The sequence below is a fragment of the Marmota flaviventris genome, chromosome 3 (genome assembly GCF_047511675.1).
Source record: "Marmota flaviventris isolate mMarFla1 chromosome 3, mMarFla1.hap1, whole genome shotgun sequence".
NCBI lineage: Eukaryota > Metazoa > Chordata > Mammalia > Rodentia > Sciuridae > Marmota > Marmota flaviventris.
Window position 1 is genome coordinate 91,335,563 of NC_092500.1, and position 21,420 is coordinate 91,356,982.

General features: G+C 36.8%; 2 protein-coding genes across 2 annotated transcripts in view; one reads left to right on the forward strand and one right to left on the reverse strand.

The window, feature by feature from the left end:
- Positions 1–586: 586 nt before the first annotated feature.
- Capza3 (capping actin protein of muscle Z-line subunit alpha 3) lies at positions 587–1,486 on the reverse strand. The gene has a single exon (XM_027955998.2). It carries the CDS (start codon positions 1,484–1,486, stop codon positions 587–589), a length of 900 nt encoding a protein of 299 aa, XP_027811799.1.
- Positions 1,487–3,354: 1,868 nt separating this feature from the next.
- Positions 3,355–21,420, forward strand: part of Plcz1 (phospholipase C zeta 1) — a gene marked incomplete at its 5' end in the record, with an annotated part of 51,680 nt that continues 33,614 nt past the window's right edge. The window contains one exon of the mRNA XM_027955948.2: positions 3,355–3,486. Within this exon, the coding sequence (XP_027811749.1) occupies positions 3,355–3,486 (132 nt within the window). The remainder of the gene's footprint in view (positions 3,487–21,420) is intronic.

The following is a 21,420-nucleotide window of genomic DNA, read 5'->3' on the forward strand; positions in this document are numbered from 1 at the left end:
CAGGGATTTAGAGTAATCCCAAATTCTTGGTTGGGTGGAGAGGGAGGAGGGAGTATAGTGGCAGTGAAGCCAAGTTTACTAACAGTTCTTTATCTAGACCAGATTTCTGATATCAGTTGGTTACATGGAACATCCAAATCTAATGTCATTTGTTGAAATCTATGCTTTCAGGGCTGGTCTAGGACTGAATTGAATTATGTAAGATATCACTTGCAGAGTGATGTTCATTTGCATAACTTCTCAGTTCCAAAGACAGTAAGAATTCATTTCTACACACACACACACACACACACACACACACGGCCTTAATCTTGGCCACTCATACATTTCTAGAGTGCCACTTCTATAAAGGTATTTTAGATTCTAATAAATGTCTGCTTTTATGGTAGATAACACTGTGAAATACATTTGCTCCACACTTTCTTTCCATATTGGTGAATACTGCCTGAGTGAAATGACTTTTTATACTTTTCCCTATGTGAACTTGGATGGACTAGGCATCTCTAGGGATTGCTCACCTTTAGGAAAACATCTGTTTGCCAGAAACACACCAAGTTAGGCCAAGACAATTACCAGGAGCAATCCTTTATATTATCCAGTTGCACAACACACTTCTTGAATAAATGACATATCCTAACTTAGGATACATCACCAGATTCAAGTCAGAGAGTATCCTCTGCCAGTCAATGAGAGTGCGGGTCACTGGAAGATCCCTTCGTATAATTTTTCTCAGGGCTTCATTGGATAACTCCTGTAATTCGTCTAAGACGGAAGCTTGAAATCTATTCTCTTGCTCTTCCACAAGTCTTGCAAAACTTAGAGCCAATTGGGCTTGGTTAACTACTTCCAAGCTTTCTTTCAGGTCCTTAGATATTTTGACATGAAGGTTGACACACCTGAAGAAGTGAGCTTGCAGGAAAATTCTTCCTGTGACTTGGGTTAGAAATGGATTCACTTGGAAAATCCATTTAGATTTCCAAAGCCCATTCCAGCAGTCTCCTGTTTCATAGTTGTGATCCTCGATGCAAGCTATCAAGAACTCCTTATTTTTGATAGTTTTTCTCAGCACATTGCAGTTTCCTGTTGGAAAGTGGTCATTAACGTAGAGTTTTAAGGCACACAGAACAACAGTTCTCAGATATTCAGTCTCATTCCGAATAATACCGTGACTTCGGATGTCTCTCAACTGATTTTGAAGCAGGTCAAATTTGAAAGAAAGTTTGCTTTGATAGTCAAAAAATCGGTAGTCACCCATTACATTGTGGTGAGATAAGAGTACTGGATTTCCATCGATGCAGAGTGGAACAGAATATTTTTGGCAATGTTGGTGGCCTGCACACTCACCTTGATGGTGCATGAGTTTTTCATCACGTATAAGCAGACAGAGATCATCAAAGGCATTTACAAATTCCCCTGGAGGTGCCTGTATTAATAGTCTGCGAATTACTCTTTCTTTCTCTTTCCTACTTAGAACACTAAGTGACATGTTTGGTTACAGCAGAAGCAAAGCTTCTGAAATGAGTGTTCAAAGGATGAGAAAACATTCCATGGGACACGTTTCCCATCAAGGTGTTAATCATTCAAGCTTAAGATCATTATGTCCACCCATGAAAACAGACAGGCTGGCAAGCTCTGAGTCTCCCAGTGAAGTCATAAAGTCACGCTTCTTTATGAAGTGTGGAACTTTTGATGATATCACAATGGGTGTTCAGACCAAAAGAAAAAATGACAGTCACCTAACAGCGTGGTGCCCAGTCAACCAGCTATACCAATTTTGAAGATTTTAAGAATTTAGCCTCCTGAACAGGCTTCTTCAAAAGTGGTGTGTGTCTATGTGCGTTGTATGTTGTCAGGGACCTAGAGAAACTACCCAGAGTTTCTAGGGAGTGTTTGACAGCATGTTCCAATCTTCAAGGATCACAATGGCATTGATTTTTACTCAGGCCCTTAGAATAGCTGCCCCAACCCACTGGAAGCACATTGTGATGAGAGGTTTGAAGGCTTTGAACAAAATGGTAAAAATAAAATGAGATATAGCAGTAGCCAACAGAAAAGTGCCGGACAGCAAGGGATGTGACATTTATAATCATTGTGGTTAGAAAATGTAAGAAACCCAAAAGGTTGGGCAGGATCATGCAGTGACCGTGTCTTATGTGATATTTCCGTGCCATTTAAGTATGTTCGTTTCAAAGAACAAAGGCAACAAACCACTGTGTGTTCTTTGCTTTCTCCCTAGAAAAGTGGTGGCAGTGGCAACAGCCGATGAGTACCAAGAAATTCCTTTTCCACAGAGAGGCAGAGTTAGTTACATTTGGAACCTGTGACAACACCAACTGAGGAGAGACTTCTAAGCAAGGAGAAACTTCAGGATAAGTCATGAAAATATGGAAGCAAGATATCCATTGCAAAGTTCTTTCTGTTCCTTTTTCCTTGTCTTTTTCTTAGTTTATCCTCTTTGACTCTTTTTCTCATTCTTTTTAGAAAAGTACCAGTCTGAAGTCTCTCACTTAAATGTGAACTATGGCTTTCTTCCCTTATCTGTCCTGCACTTTCCTGTGGCTCGTCCTATAAGAACACACATTTTGTCACATGGCTATTCAATTTGAAGACTTTTCATAGGTTCTGACAATCTGAAATTGAGTGGGATTTTGAACAGTATTTACCTATAGCTTTTATGATTTTATAGATTGCTAGATTATTTTATCTTAACCTTAGTTTTCAGATTGAAGTGTCCTAATTTTTGTAGTGTATCTGTATATAATAAGTACACTAGATTATTTTATTTTTGTCCCTTGTACCAAATATATAGTTATCAAGTTATTTTGAAGCCTTATTGATTGTTCCTAGAATGTTGCTTTGGAGACATATATTAAACTGGACATTTGAATAAAGTTATAATAGTATTTACTCATTGTTACTATATTTTGAATGCTCAGTAGCAAAATCTGTGTTCAGTGACATAGTGTGAATTTATTTAATGCTTCCACCTTCCATAAGATTAAGTATCATTTTTCCCACCTTTCTGCATGAAGGAAGTAAAGTGAGAGGGAATCTTGGAGCCCAGCTGCCTGTGAAGTCCAAGCAAAGCCCTATAATAGCGTTTTAATGTGTTTCCCAAGTAATAAGTTCATTTCTGGTATTTTGTTTTTGTTATGCCTTTTCATATCTTTATTATAGAATAGTAACTTTTTAATTTTGTTTTAAATATTATTTATCATATCTTGTCATTTACTTTAATCATAAATACATCATCTTTTAAAATTAAAATAAATACTGTAAACTGAAGAAAGATAACATATTTAAGAATTTTAAATATTCAATGACTTTCTTTGAGAATTTCCTTAACTTTTTTTGCTTCATACATGGTTTTTATCGAAGATTCAGGATGAATTTAGAGGTGGAAAAATTAACATAGAAAAAACTCATAGATTACTTGAAAAATTAGATATTCCTTGCAATTTTGGTCATGTGAAAAATATTTTTAAGGTGAGATGATATCCACCCCCTGCCTATCCCATTCTAGGAAGAACTTAATTCAATATGAGTAAATATTAATAGCTAACTTGAATGCTTTCTATAGAAAATACATGAAAAATGAATCTCTTTAAGAATAAAAGAAATTATGTTAATTATATTTACAATCAATTTGAAGCAAATTTAGATAAGAGGTAAAACTAGTTTTTGACAAAATTTGAAATAATAACAGACTATTGGTTTAAAACAATTTCCTGATTATACAGGAATGCTTCCATCAGATCTTGGATTAGGTGTATAATTAGCCTTGGCCGTATAAGGCATGGAAGAAGAATCTAAGTCCAAAATTTGCAGAAGGAATGGAATAATAAAGATTAGTACAAAAATGAGTGCAATAGAAATAAACACTAATAGAAGGAATCAATGGAATTAATAGTTTTTTTGAGAAGATAAAATTGATAAACCCTTAGCAAGACTAAGAATAAGAGAGAAGATTCAGAAAAATAAAATTGTAAATGAAAGTGAAGACATTCCAGTTGATCTCACAGATATAAAAAATAGATTATAAAGGACTATTATGAGCAGTGATAGACCAACAAATCTAACTACTTAGAATCCATAGAGAAATTCCTAAAAATAGTCAGCCTACTAAGACTGAATCAAGAGCTTGAAAGCCTGAATAGACCAACAGGCAAAGATTGAGTTAGTAATCAAAAATCTCCCAAGGAAAAAAAGCCTAGATCTAAATGCTTTTTTGGGTAAATTATTCCAAAGATTTAAAGGATCAATACCAATTTTTCTAAAATGTTTTCAGAAAATAGAAGAGGAAACACTTCCACTGTCATTTTATAAAGCTAGAAAAACCCTCATACCAAAGTCGTACACAGACACCACAAATAAGCTACAAGACAATATTTCTGATGAACGTAGATGGAAAATTCCTCAACAAAACAACTGGAAAGTCAAATTCAGTAGCGCTTTAAAAGGATCATACTTCATGACCAAATGGGATTTATCCCTAGTGAGAAAGGATGACTTAATATACAGAAATCAATCAATGTGACCCATCAATGTCAATTAACAACGAAGAATAAAAAAATCACATGATCATCCCCCAAAAGGAAGAAAAATCATTTGAAAAAATTCAACATCTTTTTATGAAAAAATAACATAGCTGTCAAGAAATTAGGTATAAAAGGAAATTACAATCTGTATATGGGGTAAAAATGGGAGCTCATAACCCACTTGAATCAAATTGTGAAATATGATATATCAAGAACTATGTAATGTTTTGAACAGCCAACAATAAAAAATTAAAAAAAAAAAAAAAAAAAAAAAGGAAATTACCTCAACATGATAAAGTCTGTGTATGAGAAGTCCACAGCTAAAATAGTGGGTGAAAAATTGTTTTTTCTCCAAGGTCTGGAACAAAGCAAGGACACCCACTCCTACCACTTCTCTTCAATATAGTAATGGAAGTTCTAGCCAGACCAATTAGTTGAGAAAAATAAATAAAAGGTATTTAATTTGGAAAGGCAGAAATAAAATTATCTGTTCACAGATGACATGATCTTATATGAAGAAAACTATGATGACTCTGCCAAAATACTATTATAACTAATGAATTCAGTAGGGTGGCAGACTACAAAACTAACGTGCAAAAATCAGTTGCATTTCTTTGCACCACTACTGAACTACTCAAAAAAGAAATCCAGAAAATTATCTCATATACATTAGCATTAAAAAGAACAAAATATTTAGGAATAAGGTTAACCTAGGAGATGAAAAGCTTGTTAAAAAAAAAAAAAACTACAAAACATTGATGAAAAAATTTAAAAAGGTACAAATAGATGAAAGACATGCCATGTTAATATGTCCATACTACCCTCGATCTGCAGTTTTGATGCAATCTCTATTAAAATCCCAATGGCATTTTTTTTCTTTTTTACTGAAATAGAAAAGAACTCCTAAAATTCATAGTGGACTAGAAAAGACCTTGAATAGACTAAATAGTCTTGAGAAAGAATAAAGATGGAGGCATCAGAATTCCTGATTTCAAAATATATTTGTAATGGTGCAGTAATCAATAGTATGGTATGGGCATAAAAAGACATATAAACCAATGGAACAGAGTGGAACGTCCAAAAATAAACCCATTCATATACAGTCAACGGATCTTCAAAAGAAGTGCTAAGAATACACACTGGGGAAAATAGAGTCTCTTGAATAAAAGGGGCTGGGAAAATTGGATATTTACATGCAAAAGAACAAAAGTGAATGTTTATACCATACACAAGGATCAATTCAAAATTCATTAAAGAGCCAAGTGAGGTGTGCGGCACATACCTGTAATCCCAGCAGCTCAGGAGGCTGAGGCAGAGGACTGCAAATTCAAAGCCAGCCTCAGCAATTTAGTGAGACCCTAAGCAACACAGCGAAACTCTGTATCAAAATAAAAAAATAAAAAGGTCTGGGGATGCGGCTCTCAGTGGTTAAGTGACCCTGGGTTTAATCCCTGCTACGCCCCCCCCCCCCACCAAATACATTAAAGAATTGTCAGACCTGAAATATAAAAATCTTTAAAGACAGCATGGGGAAAAAACTTCTTGACATTGATCTTGATGATGATTTCTTGGATTTAATGCCAAAACACAGGTAGAAAAAGTAAAATAAGACAAATGAGATTATATCAAATAAATGGCTTTTGCACAGCAGTTAAAATCACAAAATAAAAAGCAACCCAAAGAAAGTGAGGAAATATTTGTAAAATATTTAACAAAGGTTAATATTTGAAATATGTAAAGGAACCCCAAAACTCAACAAGAGAAAACTCATAATTTGATTTAAAAATGAGCAAGGAAACTGTAATGGATAGTTCTCCAAAAAAGACATACACCTAACCAACAGGTATATAAAGTACTTAATATCACTAATTGCCAGGAAGATGCAAATCTAACCACATGAACTATCATACATCTATTAGAATAGCTATTTAAGGAAAAGGATAGCAAGGGTTGAAAGGATATGGAGGAAAGGGCACCCTTGTACACTGTTGATAGAAATGTAAATTGGTGAAGCAAATGTAGATCAGTATGGAAGTTTCTCAAAAAATTAAAAATAGAGCTAGCATATGATCCAGAAATCCTACTTATGGGCATATACCCAAAAGCATTGAAATCAAGATCTGGAAGAGGTGTCTGCATTCAATGTTCATACCTTTATGTACTCTAGTCAAGATATGGAAGCAACGTAAGTGTCCATCAACAGAAGAATGGATAAAAAAATGTGGCATATACATACAATGGAAAATCATTCATGTTTTAAAAGAAAGTCTGCCATTTACAACAACATGTATAAACTTAGAGGCCATTAAACCAAGTGGAATAAGCCAGACACAGAAGGACAAACACTACAAGATACCACTTATGTGAGGGATCTGAAAAGGTCAAACTGATAGGAGCAGAGAATGGGGGTATAAGGAGCAGGGTAGTGTTAAAAGATACAGTGTTAGTTAAACAACATGAATAAGTCCTGGAGATCTACTTATAGGGTGGTGCCTGTAGTAAATAACATTGTATCATATCCTCAAAATTTGGTATGAAGCTAGAACTTACGTTGAGTGTTGTTAATACACACACGCACACACACACACACTAATAAAGAGGGTAGAAGGAAAATTTTGAAGGGGGTGGTTATGTTTATAGTGATGTTTCCATGGTTCTACACTTATATCCATACTCATTAATTTGTATACATTTAATATGTAAACTTTTTACAAATCAATTAGGCTTCAGCAAACTAGTTTAAAAATATCAAAAAGGAATAAGTAATAAGACATTCCTGTTTTGCTTAATCCAAAGGAGAAAACCATATCCCTAATTCTCTTTTAAACAAGAACTATCAGGAGGGGAATCTGGCTTCATTCTTTCTTTCTTTCTTTTTTTTTTTGGTACCAGGGTTTGAACCCAGGGGTGACCACTGAACCATACCCCCAACCCTTTTTATATATTTTTATTTAGAGACAGAGTCTCACTAAGTTGTTTGTGGCATCACTGAATTGCTGAGGCTGGCCTTGAACTTTTGATCCTCTGCCTTAGCCTCCTGAGCCTCTAGAATTACAGGCGTGCACCACTGTGCCTGACAACCTGGCTCCATTCTGTCACTAAGTGACAAAGGAAGGATTGTGAATAAAGCAGGAATGACTAAGTGTTTCAGGTGAGTTTTGGTCTAGGAACATGACACATTTTTTTGAAGAATGAGACAAGAGTGCTAGATTGGTTAGTATAGATAGTGAGGGATACAGAAATCCCAAATATGATTTTGTTTTTTGAAAGTGAGTACTCAGATAACCCCATCTCCCCTGAAGCTGTCATTGCTGACAGACTATAAAGGACATTTTACCCTGACATTTTACCCTACTTGCCAGGTAGCAAGTTTGCCTGTTGTAGTATCATGGATCCTTGCTGAGGCAGGCTTGTAGGTCAAAGAGAGAAGACAAGAAAATCAGCAGTTACCACAGTATTAGCATTTTGATGCTACTTCACCAAACCCCAGTTGCCAAAGAATGATATGAAGAGGACCAGATGCCTGCTGTGGGATGTTGCTTGTTGGGGGTTGTAAGAGAGGAAACTCAAGTTGATGGTTTCCAGCTCTTTAATGAAGGATGATAAGCCAGTCTGATCTTTAACTTGAGGCTGTCATTAACATTAATACAGTGGATAATAAGCAAACCTGCTTTTTCCTTTGGAGGAAGACGCTATCTTTACCAAAGCTATTTGCTATACAAATATCCTGGGAAAGCTAACCCAGAGGAAAGGTAGTCAGTACCTTGTCTCAGGAGACACTTTGAAACTCATGAGACCTATGGGAACCTGTCTCATACTTCTCTCAATAAGCCTTAGCCCTCAAGTTTACCACGCACAGGGAATCCAAAAAGGAAAAGCTGTACTTCTCAGGAGACCACAGTAAAAGACGACAGTTTCACAGTTGTTTCTCAGAATCCAAGTAGTACATGCTTCCATAAGCTGTAGGAATTTTAACCAGCTCATGTCTAAGGCTGCATTTGCAGACACGAGTTTCAGTGAAAAGCCCTTTACAAGAAGGATTTCCCCTCAATGTTAACTCCCAAAGGGAGAGACAGCTCACTTTTTGATTTAATACAATTCACAGCACAATACAGAAGTAGTGATATATTAAAATCTGTACCAAATGTGAAACAAGGAAAATATTATTCTGTGATTATCAGGTTGCTTTGAATTGTCTTCAAGATAGACATCATCTGTTTGAAGTAGAACTGAGTAAGATACAGGCTGTATTTAAGAGCATTATGTAGAATGTTCAACAGTTATAAAAGTATAGAAATGACTCACTAATCAAAATTTATGGCTATTTAGACATAGGTAGGCCAGCAGGTTTATTTTGTTAAGCAAAATCTTTTTGGAGTAGCTATGACAACATTGTTAATTATAAAAATCAAAGCAGCAGGGTGTTCTTAGAACACATCAAAAAACTTCCTTAAAATGACCTCAAGCTTTACAAACAAATTACTTATAAATGAGGCTGATGATAGCCATTCTTTTTTTGTTGTTGTTCTCATTAGTTATATGTGACAGTAGAATACATTTTGATACATCATACATAAAACGGAGTATAACTTCTCCTTTTTCTGATTGTACATGATGTAGATTCACACTGATATAGTGTAGTTATATATGAAGATAGAGTAATAATGTCTAATTCATTCTACTGTCCTTCCTACCCCCATACCTGCTCCCTTCTTTTAATCTCCTCTACCTAATCCAAAGTACCTTTATTCTTCCCTGCCACCCCTGCCATTGTAAGTTAGCATCTTACATATCAGAGAAAACATTTTTGGGATTGGCTTACTTGGCTTTGCATGATATTCTCCAGCTCCATCCATTTTCCTGCCATAATTTCATTCTTCTTTAAGGCTGAGTAATATTCCATTATGTATATATACCACATCTTTTTAATCCTATCTGTTGAGGGGCACCTAGGTTGGTTCCATAGTTTAGCTATTGTGAGTTGAGCTGCTATAAACACTGATGTGGATGCGTCACTATAGTATGCTGATTTTAAGTCCTTTGGGTATAAACTGAAGAGTAGGATAGCTGGGTCAAATGGTGGTTCAATTCCAAGTTTTCTGAGGAATCTCCATACAGCTTTCCATAATGGCTGAACCCATTTGCAGTCACACTAGCAATGTTTGAGTGTTCCTTTATCCCCACATCCTCATCAACATTTATTGTTGCTTGTATTCTTGATAATTTCCATTCTGACTGGAGTGAGATGACATCTTAGAATTGTTTTGATTTTATATTTCTCTAATTGCTAGAGATGTTGATAGCCATTCTTATCTATTACAAATCTCAGCCTTCTGATACTTTGTTGCCTCAGGCTAAATTTCCATACATGCATTAAAATGTTGATTAAATAGAATACTTAGAGAAGGTACATGGGCTAATTTGAATTTTGGGGATAGCTGAGGATGAGTCATCTTGGACAGTAAATTCTTTGTTTAACTCTTATTACTAAAATTTTATACTTTATAGTGTACTTTTTGCTGGAGTAAACAAATTGTTAAGCCATAATGAAACTTAGTTTGGTGAACAAAATCTTCTAGTGTTTTTGAGTGTGGAGATTCTAAGCTCTAATACATCCCAGCTATGTAGTTCTTGGTGAGTAAAATATCTGAGTGAATTTCTTAATCTGCAGAATGGAATCCTAATATAGTTATCTCACAGGATTGTTATGAATATTAAATAAGATGTTATTTATGAATGTACCTAGATCATGCAAAAAGTAGGCATTCAAAGTATCAGCTGAAACTACAGCCAAGTATCAGCTGAAACTACAGCACTTATAATTGTTCAAAAGCTCTGGAAAGATGCATTACATCTATTGATTTCCTAAGGAGCTGACATAAAATCTTGACATGAATTTATTTTTTTACAAGGTGACTTTTTATTTTAAATTTGAGTAAAGAACATATAACTTTATGATCTTGGCAATGTATTCTGAACTTCTTTTTATAAGATTAATTATTGAGTCATGGCTTGAGCAGCAATGTCTTAAGTATTTTTTATTCTTTTACTAAAAGTAACTTTATTGCTTTTACCATGTTACAGTCTTTAATTTATAACATTTAAAATATTTTATAGGGAGAAATGAATGACAGTAGAGGGGGTAGAGAGAGAAGAGGGGAGGGGAGGGGAGGGGAGGGGGGATAGTAGAGGATAGGAAAGGCAGCAGAACACAACAGACACTAGTATGGCAATATGTAAATCAATGGATGTGTAACTGATGTGATTCTGCAATCTGTATATGGGGTAAAAATGGGAGTTCATAACCCACTTGAATCAAAGTGTGAAATATGATATGTCAAGAACTATGTAATGTTTTGAACAACCAACAATAAAAAATTAAAAAAAAATAAAATATTTTATAGGAAATAGTACATATTATTTCAATACATATACCTGTTAGGTTACAACTTTGATTGCTGGTCGAGTATGACATTCAATCTTTTTTAATGCAAAATTTTGTAATATAGGACTTAAGTCTTGAAATTTTCTAGGCAATTAATAATCATTACTAAATTTATATTATGTGCTTGGCACTCTTTCAGAAACTATGCATTGTAAAAAATAAACAAAGTGTTATCTTTCTCTTAGAAGAAAAAGGAATGCAGAAATTACTATTTTGTAAAATGGTCTTAATAAATCTCATGAGAATTTTGAACAGGGACTCTGAGGATAAAAAGCCTATCTGATTTGGGCTTTTTTTTTAGAAAATGCCATGGTGGAGGTGGCATTCTTTATGGATCTTAAAAAGTGAGCCATAACATGTGTGGCATGCATGCAAGGAGTCCTTGAAGAACAGAAGTAATCAAACATAACTGGAGTACAGCATGCATGAAGACAGGTGTCAAGAAATAGCTGCAAATGCCAGACCATGGAAGTCTTTGAATGGTAGACCGTAGAATTTGGGTTTCTTTTTGGAAGCACTGAGTAACCATTGAAGTGTTTTGACCAGGAAAGAATTGCATATTTTAAGATAAATAATCTGGCAGCAGTGTAGAATGAACTGGAAGTTAAAAGTCAGACTCTATTGTCTGTCCTCAAACCTGCAAACTGAAATCGTTCTGTCGCTTGTGTTCTGTTTGGTTGAACTCAGGTTTATGGTTTCCTACCTTTGTGGTTGGTATTCCACAATATAAACTTTTTAAGTCTTATCTAATAAAATAAATAGCACCATATTCTCTGCTGTTGCATTTGTTTTTTTAGCAGATAAACCAAAATAATTCTTTATATTTTCTTTTATACTTATTCAATGATCCATTGAGATAAGTTTTGTATTCACATTTATCTTAAAAACCTCTTTATGTCTAAAATGCTATATCTGCTGGTTGGCCTCTCTATGTATTTTATTTATTCCTTCTTTCTTAAAATTCTATCTGTCCTGTCTTCTTGAACATCACTCTTTCCTATTTTTTCCCCAAATCTCTTATCATTCCTTTTCCATCCATCTTCTGACCATTCCTTCTACTTTCCTCTTAAAGTTCATTCTTTATTTCTTTTCATCTGACTTTATAAATTCTTCCTGAGCAATTTATTGATTCTCAATTACTTCACCTACTATTAAATAGGAAAAGGTTCCTAGTTTTTTTTTTTATCCTGTACAACAAAACCATATTCAAACTACTGTTGTAGCTTGTCTAATGTTTGTGTGCAGGTTTAGATTTGATTTCTAGCACCTCAAAAAAAATAAATAAATAAAATAAATAAAAAGAAGAAGGGTATTCCAGACAGAAAGAACAGCCTGTACTCCACAGCAAGACATGGATGAGTATGTATACTGTAACAAATTCAGAGCACCCAGAGTGAGGGACAAGGAGGGAAAGGAAAAGAACAGAAATCACCAATGATATCAACTGGTCTCAGAATCCATGCAACAAGTAGTATATTTTTTCTTCCTGAAGACAAATAAATGCACTGGGAACACTCAGAAGGGAGTTGAAGTGATCACATATGCATCTGACATAATTTTTTTTCTGCATATCTACTGTTAATTCACCTGATGGTGTATGGTCTTTCCACTGTCTTGTGTGGTTTTAGTTCATAATCCGTTCTTCTACACATGTTCATAGACCAGGGACATACTAATACATTGGTACTGTAAGCTTTAACTGCTGCTAAATACCTTGATACTCAGACCTGAATTTTTCCTGCAATTGCTTTCTTCTCTCTGCTTCCCCCATCATCATTCTGTTTACTAAGTCCTCTCCATCTTCTCCACCACCATCTATCTCCTTCTTGTCCTTATCCCTTCCCTTTCTCATTCCACGTAGGTCTTCCCATCTTCAGTGATCTTCTCATCTTCAGTGAGACAAGCTTAATTATTTTGTGTAGTTTTTCTTTTTTTTTGATAATTGCATTAATTTTGACCCTCAGTTCTTCTTTGGTGTTGATCAATTGTAGCAATGATCTGAATTTGTGGAATTTGGTTTCATCTTTATGTCTCTAATTTTAATATCTCAAATGGCGATTTTGATCCTTTAGGAAAACACAACAAACAAAATAAGTTATCAGAGAACCTCTCAGATGACCAAGTTTATACCCTGCTTGAAAGTAACAAAACTTGTTACTCAGTGGATAATGTGTATTTTACTTAATGCTGCAATAGGACTATTAACTTTTTTAAATAGTAGGACTATTAACTTTTAATATAGATACCCTTAATCAACAAAAATTTTCAGATATCATAGGCCCACTTGGACTTTTATTGACTTAAGCTCTTATGAAAATTTAAGAGTGGATTGGGGTTAAAATAAAATTACATTAATTCTGTAACATTCTGTTAAAGACCTCAAAATTCAGAATTTAAAGAGAGTAAGTTGAATCATGTTTGTTTACTAAGATAATTGACAATATGTATGACTTTTTATTTATTTATTTATTTATTTATTTTTATTTATTTATTTTTTTTTTATTGTTGGCTGTTCAAAACATTACATAGTTCTTGATATATCATATTTCACACTTTGATTCAAGTGGGTTATGAGCTCCCATTTTTACCCCATATACAGATTGCAGAATTACATCAGTTACACATCCATTGATTTACATATTGCCATACTAGTGTCTGTTGTGTTCTGCTGCCTTTCCTATTCTCTACTATCCCCCCTCCCCTCCCCTCCCCTCCCCTCTTCTCTCTCTGCCCCCTCTACTGACATTCATTTGTCCCCCTTGTATTATTTTTCCCTTTCCCCTCACTTCCTCTTGTATGTACTTTTGTATAACTCTGAGGGACCTTCCATTTCCATGCAATTTCCCTTCTCTCTCCCTTTCCCTCCCACCTCTCATCCCTGTTTAATGTTAATCTTCTTCTCGTGCTCTTCGATCCTACTCTGTTCTTAGTTACTCTCCTTATATCAAAGAAGACATTTGGCATTTGTTTTTTAGGGATTGGCTAGCTTCACTTAGCATAATCTGCTCTAGTGCCATCCATTTCCCTGTAAATTCTATGATTTTGTCATTTTTTAATGCAGAGTAATACTCCATTGTGTATAAATGCCACATTTTTTTTATCCATTCATCTATTGAAGGGCATCTAGGTTGGTTCCACAGTCTTGCTATTGTGAATTGTGCTGCTATGAACATCGATGTAGCAGTGTCCCTGTAGCATGCTCTTTTTAGGTCTTTAGGGAATAGACCGAGAAGGGGAATAGCTGGGTCAAATGGTGGCTCCATTCCCAGCTTTCCAAGAAATCTCCATACTGCTTTCCAAATTGGCTGCACCAATTTGCAGTCCCACCAGCAGTGTACAAGTGTACCCTTTTCCCCGCATCCTCGCCAGCACTTGTTGTTGTTTGACTTCAAAATGGCTGCCAATCTAACTGGAGTGAGATGGTATCTTAGGGTGGTTTTGATTTGCATTTCTCTGACTGCTAGAGATGGTGAGCATTTTTTCATGTACTTGTTGATTGATTGTATGTCCTCCTCTGAGAAGTGTCTGTTCAGGTCCTTGGCCCATTTGTTGATTGGGTTGTTTGTTCTCTTATTGTCTAATTTTTTGAGTTCTTTGTATACTCTGGATATTAGGGCTCTATCTGAAGTGTGAGGAGTAAAGATTTGTTCCCAGGATGTAGGCTCTCTATTTACCTCTCTTATTGTTTCTTTTGCTGAGAAAAAACTTTTTAGTTTGAGTAAGTCCCATTTGTTGATTCTAGTTATTAACTTTTGTGCTATGGGTGTCCTATTGAGGAATTTGGAGCCCGACCCCACAGTATGTAGATCATAGCCAACTTTTTCTTCTATCAGACGGCGTGTCTCTGATTTGATATCAAGCTCCTTGATCCATTTTGAATTCACTTTTGTGCATGGCGAGAGAAAGGGATTCAGTTTCATTTTGTTGCATATGGATTTCCAGTTTTCCCAGCACCATTTGTTGAAGATGCTATCCTTCCTCCATTGCATGCTTTTAGCCCCTTTATCAAATATAAGGTAGTTGTAGTTTTGTGGATTGGTTTCTGTGTCCTCTATTCTGTACCATTGGTCCACCCGCCTGTTTTGGTACCAGTACCATGCTGTTTTTGTTACTATTGCTCTGTAGTATAGTTTGAAGTCTGGTATCACTATACCGCCTGATTCACACTTCCTGCTTAGAGTTGTTTTTGCTATTCTGGGTCTTTTATTTTTCCATATGAATTTCATGATTGCTTTCTCTATTTCTACAAGAAATGCCGTTGGGATTTTGATTGGCATTGCATTAAACCTATAGAGAACTTTTGGTAATATCGCCATTTTGATGATGTTAGTTCTGCCTATCCATGAACAGGGTATATTTTTCCATCTTCTAAGATCTTCTTCTATTTCTCTCTTTAGGGTTCTGTAGTTTTCATTGTATAGGTCTTTCACCTCTTTTGTTAGGTTGATTCCCAAGTATTTTATTTTTTTTGAAGATATTGTGAATGGAGTGGTTGTCCTCATTTCCATTTCAGAGGATTTGTCGCTGATATACAGGAATGCCTTTGATTTATGCGTGTTGATTTTATATCCTGCCACTTTGCTGAATTCATTTATTAGCTCTAATAGTTTCTTTGTAGACTCTTTTGGGTCTGCTAGGTATAGAATCATGTCATCTGCAAATAGTGATAATTTAAGTTCTTCTTTTCCTATTTTGATGCCTTTAATTTCTTTCGTCTGTCTAATTGCTCTGGCCAGTGTTTCGAGAACTATGTTGAACAGAAGTGGTGAGAGAGGGCATCCCTGTCTTGTTCCAGATTTTAGAGGGAATGCCTTCAATTTTTCTCCATTCAGAATGATGCTAGCCTGAGGCTTAGCATAGATTGCTTTTACAATATTGAGGTATGTTCCTGTTATCCCTAGTTTTTCTAGAGTTTTGAACATAAAGGGATGCTGTACTTTGTCGAATGCTTTTTCCGCATCTATCGAGATGATCATATGGTTCTTATTTTTAAGTCTATTGATGTGGTGAATAACATTTATTGATTTCTGTATATTGAACCAGCCTTGCATCCCAGGGATGAATCCTACTTGATCATGGTGCACAATTTTTTTGATATGTTTTTGTATCCGAGTGGCCAGAATTTTATTGAGGATTTTTGCATCTAGGTTCATTAGAGATATTGGTCTGTAGTTTTCTTTCTTTGAAGTGTCTTTGTCTGGTTTAGGTATCAGGGTGATGTTGGCCTCGTAGAATGAATTTGGAAGTTCTCCCTCTTTTTCTATTTCCTGAAGTAGCTTGAAAAGTATTGGTATTAGTTCCTCTTTAAAGGTTTTGTAAAACTCTGCTGTATACCCATCTGGTCCTGGGCTTTTCTTAGTTGGTAGTCTTTTGATGGTTTCTTCTATTTCCTCAATTGATATTGGTCTGTTTAGGTTGTCTATATCCTCCTGACTCAATCTGGGCAGATCATATGACTTAAGAAATTTATCGATGCCTTCACTATCTTCTAATTTATTGGAGTATAAGGATTCAAAATAATTTTTTGTTATCTTCTGTATATCTGAAGTGTCTGTTGTGATATTGCCTTTTTCATCCCGTATGCTAGTAATTTGAGTTCTCTCTCTTCTTCTCTTCGCTAGCATGGCTAAGGGTCTGTCGATTTTGTTTATTTTTTCAAAGAACCAACTTTTAGTTTTGTCAATTTTTTCAATTTCATTAATTTCAGCTCTGATTTTAATTATTTCTTGCCTTCTACTTCTTTTGCTGTTGTTTTGCTCTTCTTTTTCTAGGATTTTGAGACGAAGTATGAGATCATTTATTTGTTGGTTTTTTCTTTTTTTAAGGAATGAACTCCAAGCAATGAATTTTCCTCTTAGAACTGCTTTCAATGTGTCCCATAGATTCCGATATGTTGTGTCAGTGTTTTCATTAATCTCTAAGAATTTTTTAATTTCCTCCTTGATGTCTTCTATAACCCATTGATCATTCAGTAACCTATTGTTCATTCTCCAAGTGATGTATTCTTTTTCCTTCCTTCTTTTATCGTTGATTTTCAGTTCCATTCCATTATGATCGGATAGGATGCATGGTATTATCTCTACTCCTTTGTATTGTCTAAGAGTTTCCCTGTGACATAATATATGATCTATTTTTGAGAAGGATCCATGTGATGCTGAGAAAAAAGTGTAACTGCTTGATGTTGGGTGGTATATTCTATATATGTCAATTAAGTCTAGGTTATTAATTGTGTTATTGAGTTCTATAGTTTCCTTATTCAACTTTTGTTTGGAAGATCTGTCCAGTGGCGAGAGAGGTGTGTTGAAGTCTCCCATGATTATTGTATGGTGGTCTATTAGACTCTTGAACTTGAGAAGAGTTTGTTTGATGAACATAGCTGCACCATTGTTTGGGGCATATATATTTATGATTGTTATGTCTTGTTGGTGTATGGTTCCCTTAAGCAGTATGTAGTGTCCCTCTTTATCTCTTTTGATTAACTTTGGCTTGAAATCTATTTTATTTGATATGAGTATGGACACTCCCGCTTGTTTCCGAAGTCCATATGAGTGATATGATTTTTCCCAACCTTTCACCTTCAGCCTATGTATGTCTTTTCCTATCAAATGCGTCTCCTGTAGGCAGCATATTGTTGGGTCTTGTTTTGTGATCCATTCTACTAGCCTGTGTCTCTTGATTGGTGAGTTTAAGCCATTAACATTTAGGGTTATTATTGAGATATGGGTTGTTCTTCCAGCCATATTTGTTTATTTATGTTACTAAACATGGTTTGTTTTCCTCTTTGATTATTTTTCCCCCCTTTACTGTCCTACCTCCCACTGTTGGTTTTCATTGTTATTTTCCATTTCCTCTTCCTGTAATGTTTTGCCAAGGATGTTTAGAAGAGATGGTTTTCTAACTGCAAATTCTTTTAACTTTTGTTTATCGTGGAAGGTTTTAATTTCATCTTCCATCCTGAAGCTTAATTTCGCTGGATACACAATTCTTGGTTGGAACCCATTTTCTTTCAGTGTTTGAAATATGTTATTCCAGGATCTTCTAGCTTTCAGAGTCTGTGTTGAAAGATCAGCTGTTATCCTGATTGGCTTACCCCTAAATGTGATCTGCTTCCTTTCTCTTGTAGCTTTTAAAATTCTCTCCTTATTCTGTATGTTGGGCATCTTCATTATAATGTGTCTAGGTGTGGGTCTCTTATGATTTTGCACATTCGGCGTCCTGCAGGCTTCTAGGATTTGGGATTCTGTCTCATTCTTCAAGTCTGGGAAGTTTTCTCGAATTATTTCATTGAATAGATTGCTCATTCCTTTGGTTTGAAACTCTGTCCCTTCCTGTATCCCAATGACTCTTAAATTTGGTCTCTTGATGTTATCCCATATTTCTTGGATGTTCTGTTCATGGTTTCTTAACAGTCTTGCTGAGCTGTCTATGTTCTTTTCAAGTTGAAATACTTTATCTTCATTGTCTGATGTTCTATCTTCTAAGTGTTCTACTCTGCTGGTAGTATTCTCAATTGAGTTTTTAAGTTGGTTTATTGCTTCCTGCATTTCTAGGATTTCTGTTTGTTTGTTTTTTATAACCTCTATCTCCCTGTATAGTTGATCTTTTGCTTCTTCGATTTGTTTATGTAATTCATTGTTGAAGTGATCTTTCATTGTCTGATTTTGCTGTCTGATGTCTTCCTTGAGACTCCAGATCATCTGAAGCATGTATATCCTGAATTCTTTATCTGACATTCCATCTGCAGCAGCTATTACCTCTTCTAAAGTTGAGTTGACCTGCATTGCTTGTGGTCCTTTCTTTCCTTGTCTCTTCATACTGTTCGCGTTCCTTTCTACTTGGTGAAATTGTTGTGCTATTGAATTTTCCCCCTATATATTTATATTGGTCTTGTATAGTTGCAAAGTCTCCCTTGCAGGCGCGGGCGGCGGCTCTGCCCCTCCTCCAATTGGGGCAATGTGCCTACCACGCCGGCAGGCCACTGGGCCTGCTCTGCCGGTCGGTAGCAGGTCCGCCTACCTTGCAGGCGCGGGTGGCGGCTCTGTCCCTCTGCGGGCCGCTAGGCTTGTTCTGTCGGTGGTCGCAGTTCTGCCTACTTTGCAGGCGCAGGCAGCGGCACTGCCCCTCTGCAGGCCTCTGGTGCTGTTCTGCCAGTGGGTCGCAGGTCCGCCTACCTTGCAGGCGCGGGGGGCGGGGCGGCTCTACCCTTCCTCAGGCCACTGGGCCTGTTCTGTCTGTCGGTTGCAGGCCTGGCCTGTTCTGATGGTGGTCACAGTTCCGTCTACCTTGAAGGTGCGGGGGGTGGGGGGCAGCTCTGCCCCTCAACAGGCCGCTGGGCCTGCTCTGTGGGTGGTCCCAGTTCCCTGTACCTTGCTGGCGCAGGGGGAGGGGGCGGCTCTGCCTCTCAGCAGGCCGCTGCTCCTCTTCTGCCCGTGGGTCGCAGGCCCGCCTACCTTGCAGGAGTGATTGGAAGCTCTGTCCCGCCGCTGGCCACTGGGCCTTTTCTGTCGGTGTTCACAGTTCCGCCTACCTGGCAGGCGCGGGGGGTGGGGGGCGGCTCTGCCCCTCAGCAGGCCGCTGGGCCTGCTCTGTGGGTGGTCCCAGTTCCCTCTACCTTGCTGGCGCAGGGGGAGGGGGCGGCTCTGCCTCTCAGCAGGCCGCTGCTCCTCTTCTGCCCGTGGGTCGCAGGCCCGCCTACCTTGCAGGAGTGATTGGAAGCTCTGTCTCGCTGCGGGCCACTGGGCCTTTTCTGTTGGTGGTCACAGTTCTGCCTACCTCCAATATGTATGACTTTAAGATTATAAAATTTTAAGGAACTATTATTACTTAAAGAGCTTGGCAGAACCAGTATCTGATTTGACAACCACAGACCTCAGCTTGTCTCTCCAGCTTATCTCCATTTTCACTTTGCACTTTGAGTCCCTGCTTCTTCTAGCTGCTCCATATGTATGATTGGTGTTCCTTTTTGTACCAACTCAGTGCTCTTTATATTTGGTTTCCAGCTCAGATTGCTTCATGGATCCCTTAATATATGATTGTCTAATCACCCCCTCTGAATTTTTCCTAATGAAATGAAGAGATCATTTCTAGCATGTTTGTCTCCTGTTATGCCCTAGAGATTCTATAATGTTGCACACTTCACAGAAAGATTTCTAAAGATGAGACACTAGGCTGGATGATGCGTGGGAAGACACATAATACATAGCAATATACTGGTGTTTAAAACTACCATTTATAGTATATTTCCAATTCTCACAGAAGCCTGATGACATTGGTGATAATATCTATATTTTTCAGATAAAAATTTCTGAAACTCAGAAAGTTTATTTTATGTGTCCAAAATCTCACACATTTTGAAGTTTGGGATATAATATATCTCTAAGAATTCTGTCAGCTTTTCACCACAACACAATGTCCCTTTAACACATGCTCTTTGTATTCAAGGTGTTTAAAATGTAATGAGTGAGTAAGATATTAAATAAAAAGTTTTTTGGTTTTTTGAAATGAAACATACTTCTTGGCTGAAGTTCCTATTCCCTAGTTTTTATTTGTTGGCAATACCATAATCTACTGTAGTTACTTTATTTTTTTCCCCACCTCAGGCATTTCTGAATTCTCTCACTCAAGTGTCTAAAATTGCCTTGTGTTGAAACCTCCTGATTTCTCCCTTCATAATTTTACTTGCATCTGTTCTTTAGTGTATATCCATTGCCTTTCACTTGAATTACATGTTTTCTACTATCTTACCTGCAGTTCTCCATCTCTTCCAAATGCACACTGTTCATACTAATCTTTGACGTTTGCTAGTCATTTACTCACTCAACCTCAAAGTGGTTCTATTACTTTTAAGAACTGAACCCAGCCTATGTCCTTGTCTTGTATCTCATAAGATTTAAATATGAAATTTCCATAACAGCCAGGTGATCCATTCTTTCTTAGTAGACCCTAATCATCTGTTGCTATCCCAGATTCTAAAATCACTATGCACACTCAAGCAATTCAAGGTGTTGCATAACTACTACAGCCTCTGCAGTATATAGTCAGGTTTTTTCTTTTTTGGATACTGGGGATTGAACTCAGGGGCATTCAACCACTGAGACACATCCCCAGCCCTATTTTGTATTTTAATTAGAGACAGGGTCTCACTGAGTTGCTTAGTGCCTCGCCATTGCTGAGGCTGGCTTTGAACTTGTGATTCTCCTGCCTCCTGAGCTGCTGGGATTATAGGCACTCTGCTCTGTGTACAGTGATCTTGAATGTGTCTGATTCATTCTGACATTTACGGTCTAGGCTGAATGTAGGTGGCGTGGGATTGCACACTGCCTGGTATGGTTTTAAGAAGGTACTGAAATAGAGTGGAATACCAAAATGAAGTACGTAAGACAACCTGTAATTGCTGTCTTCCCCCATACCTTCACTGTGGCCACTGGGTTCTGAGAA

Coding starts and splice junctions, on each gene's coding strand:
- Capza3 (XM_027955998.2), bottom strand. CDS start 1,486: ATGTCACTTAGTGTTCTAAGTAGGAAAGAGAAAGAAAGAGTAATTCGC.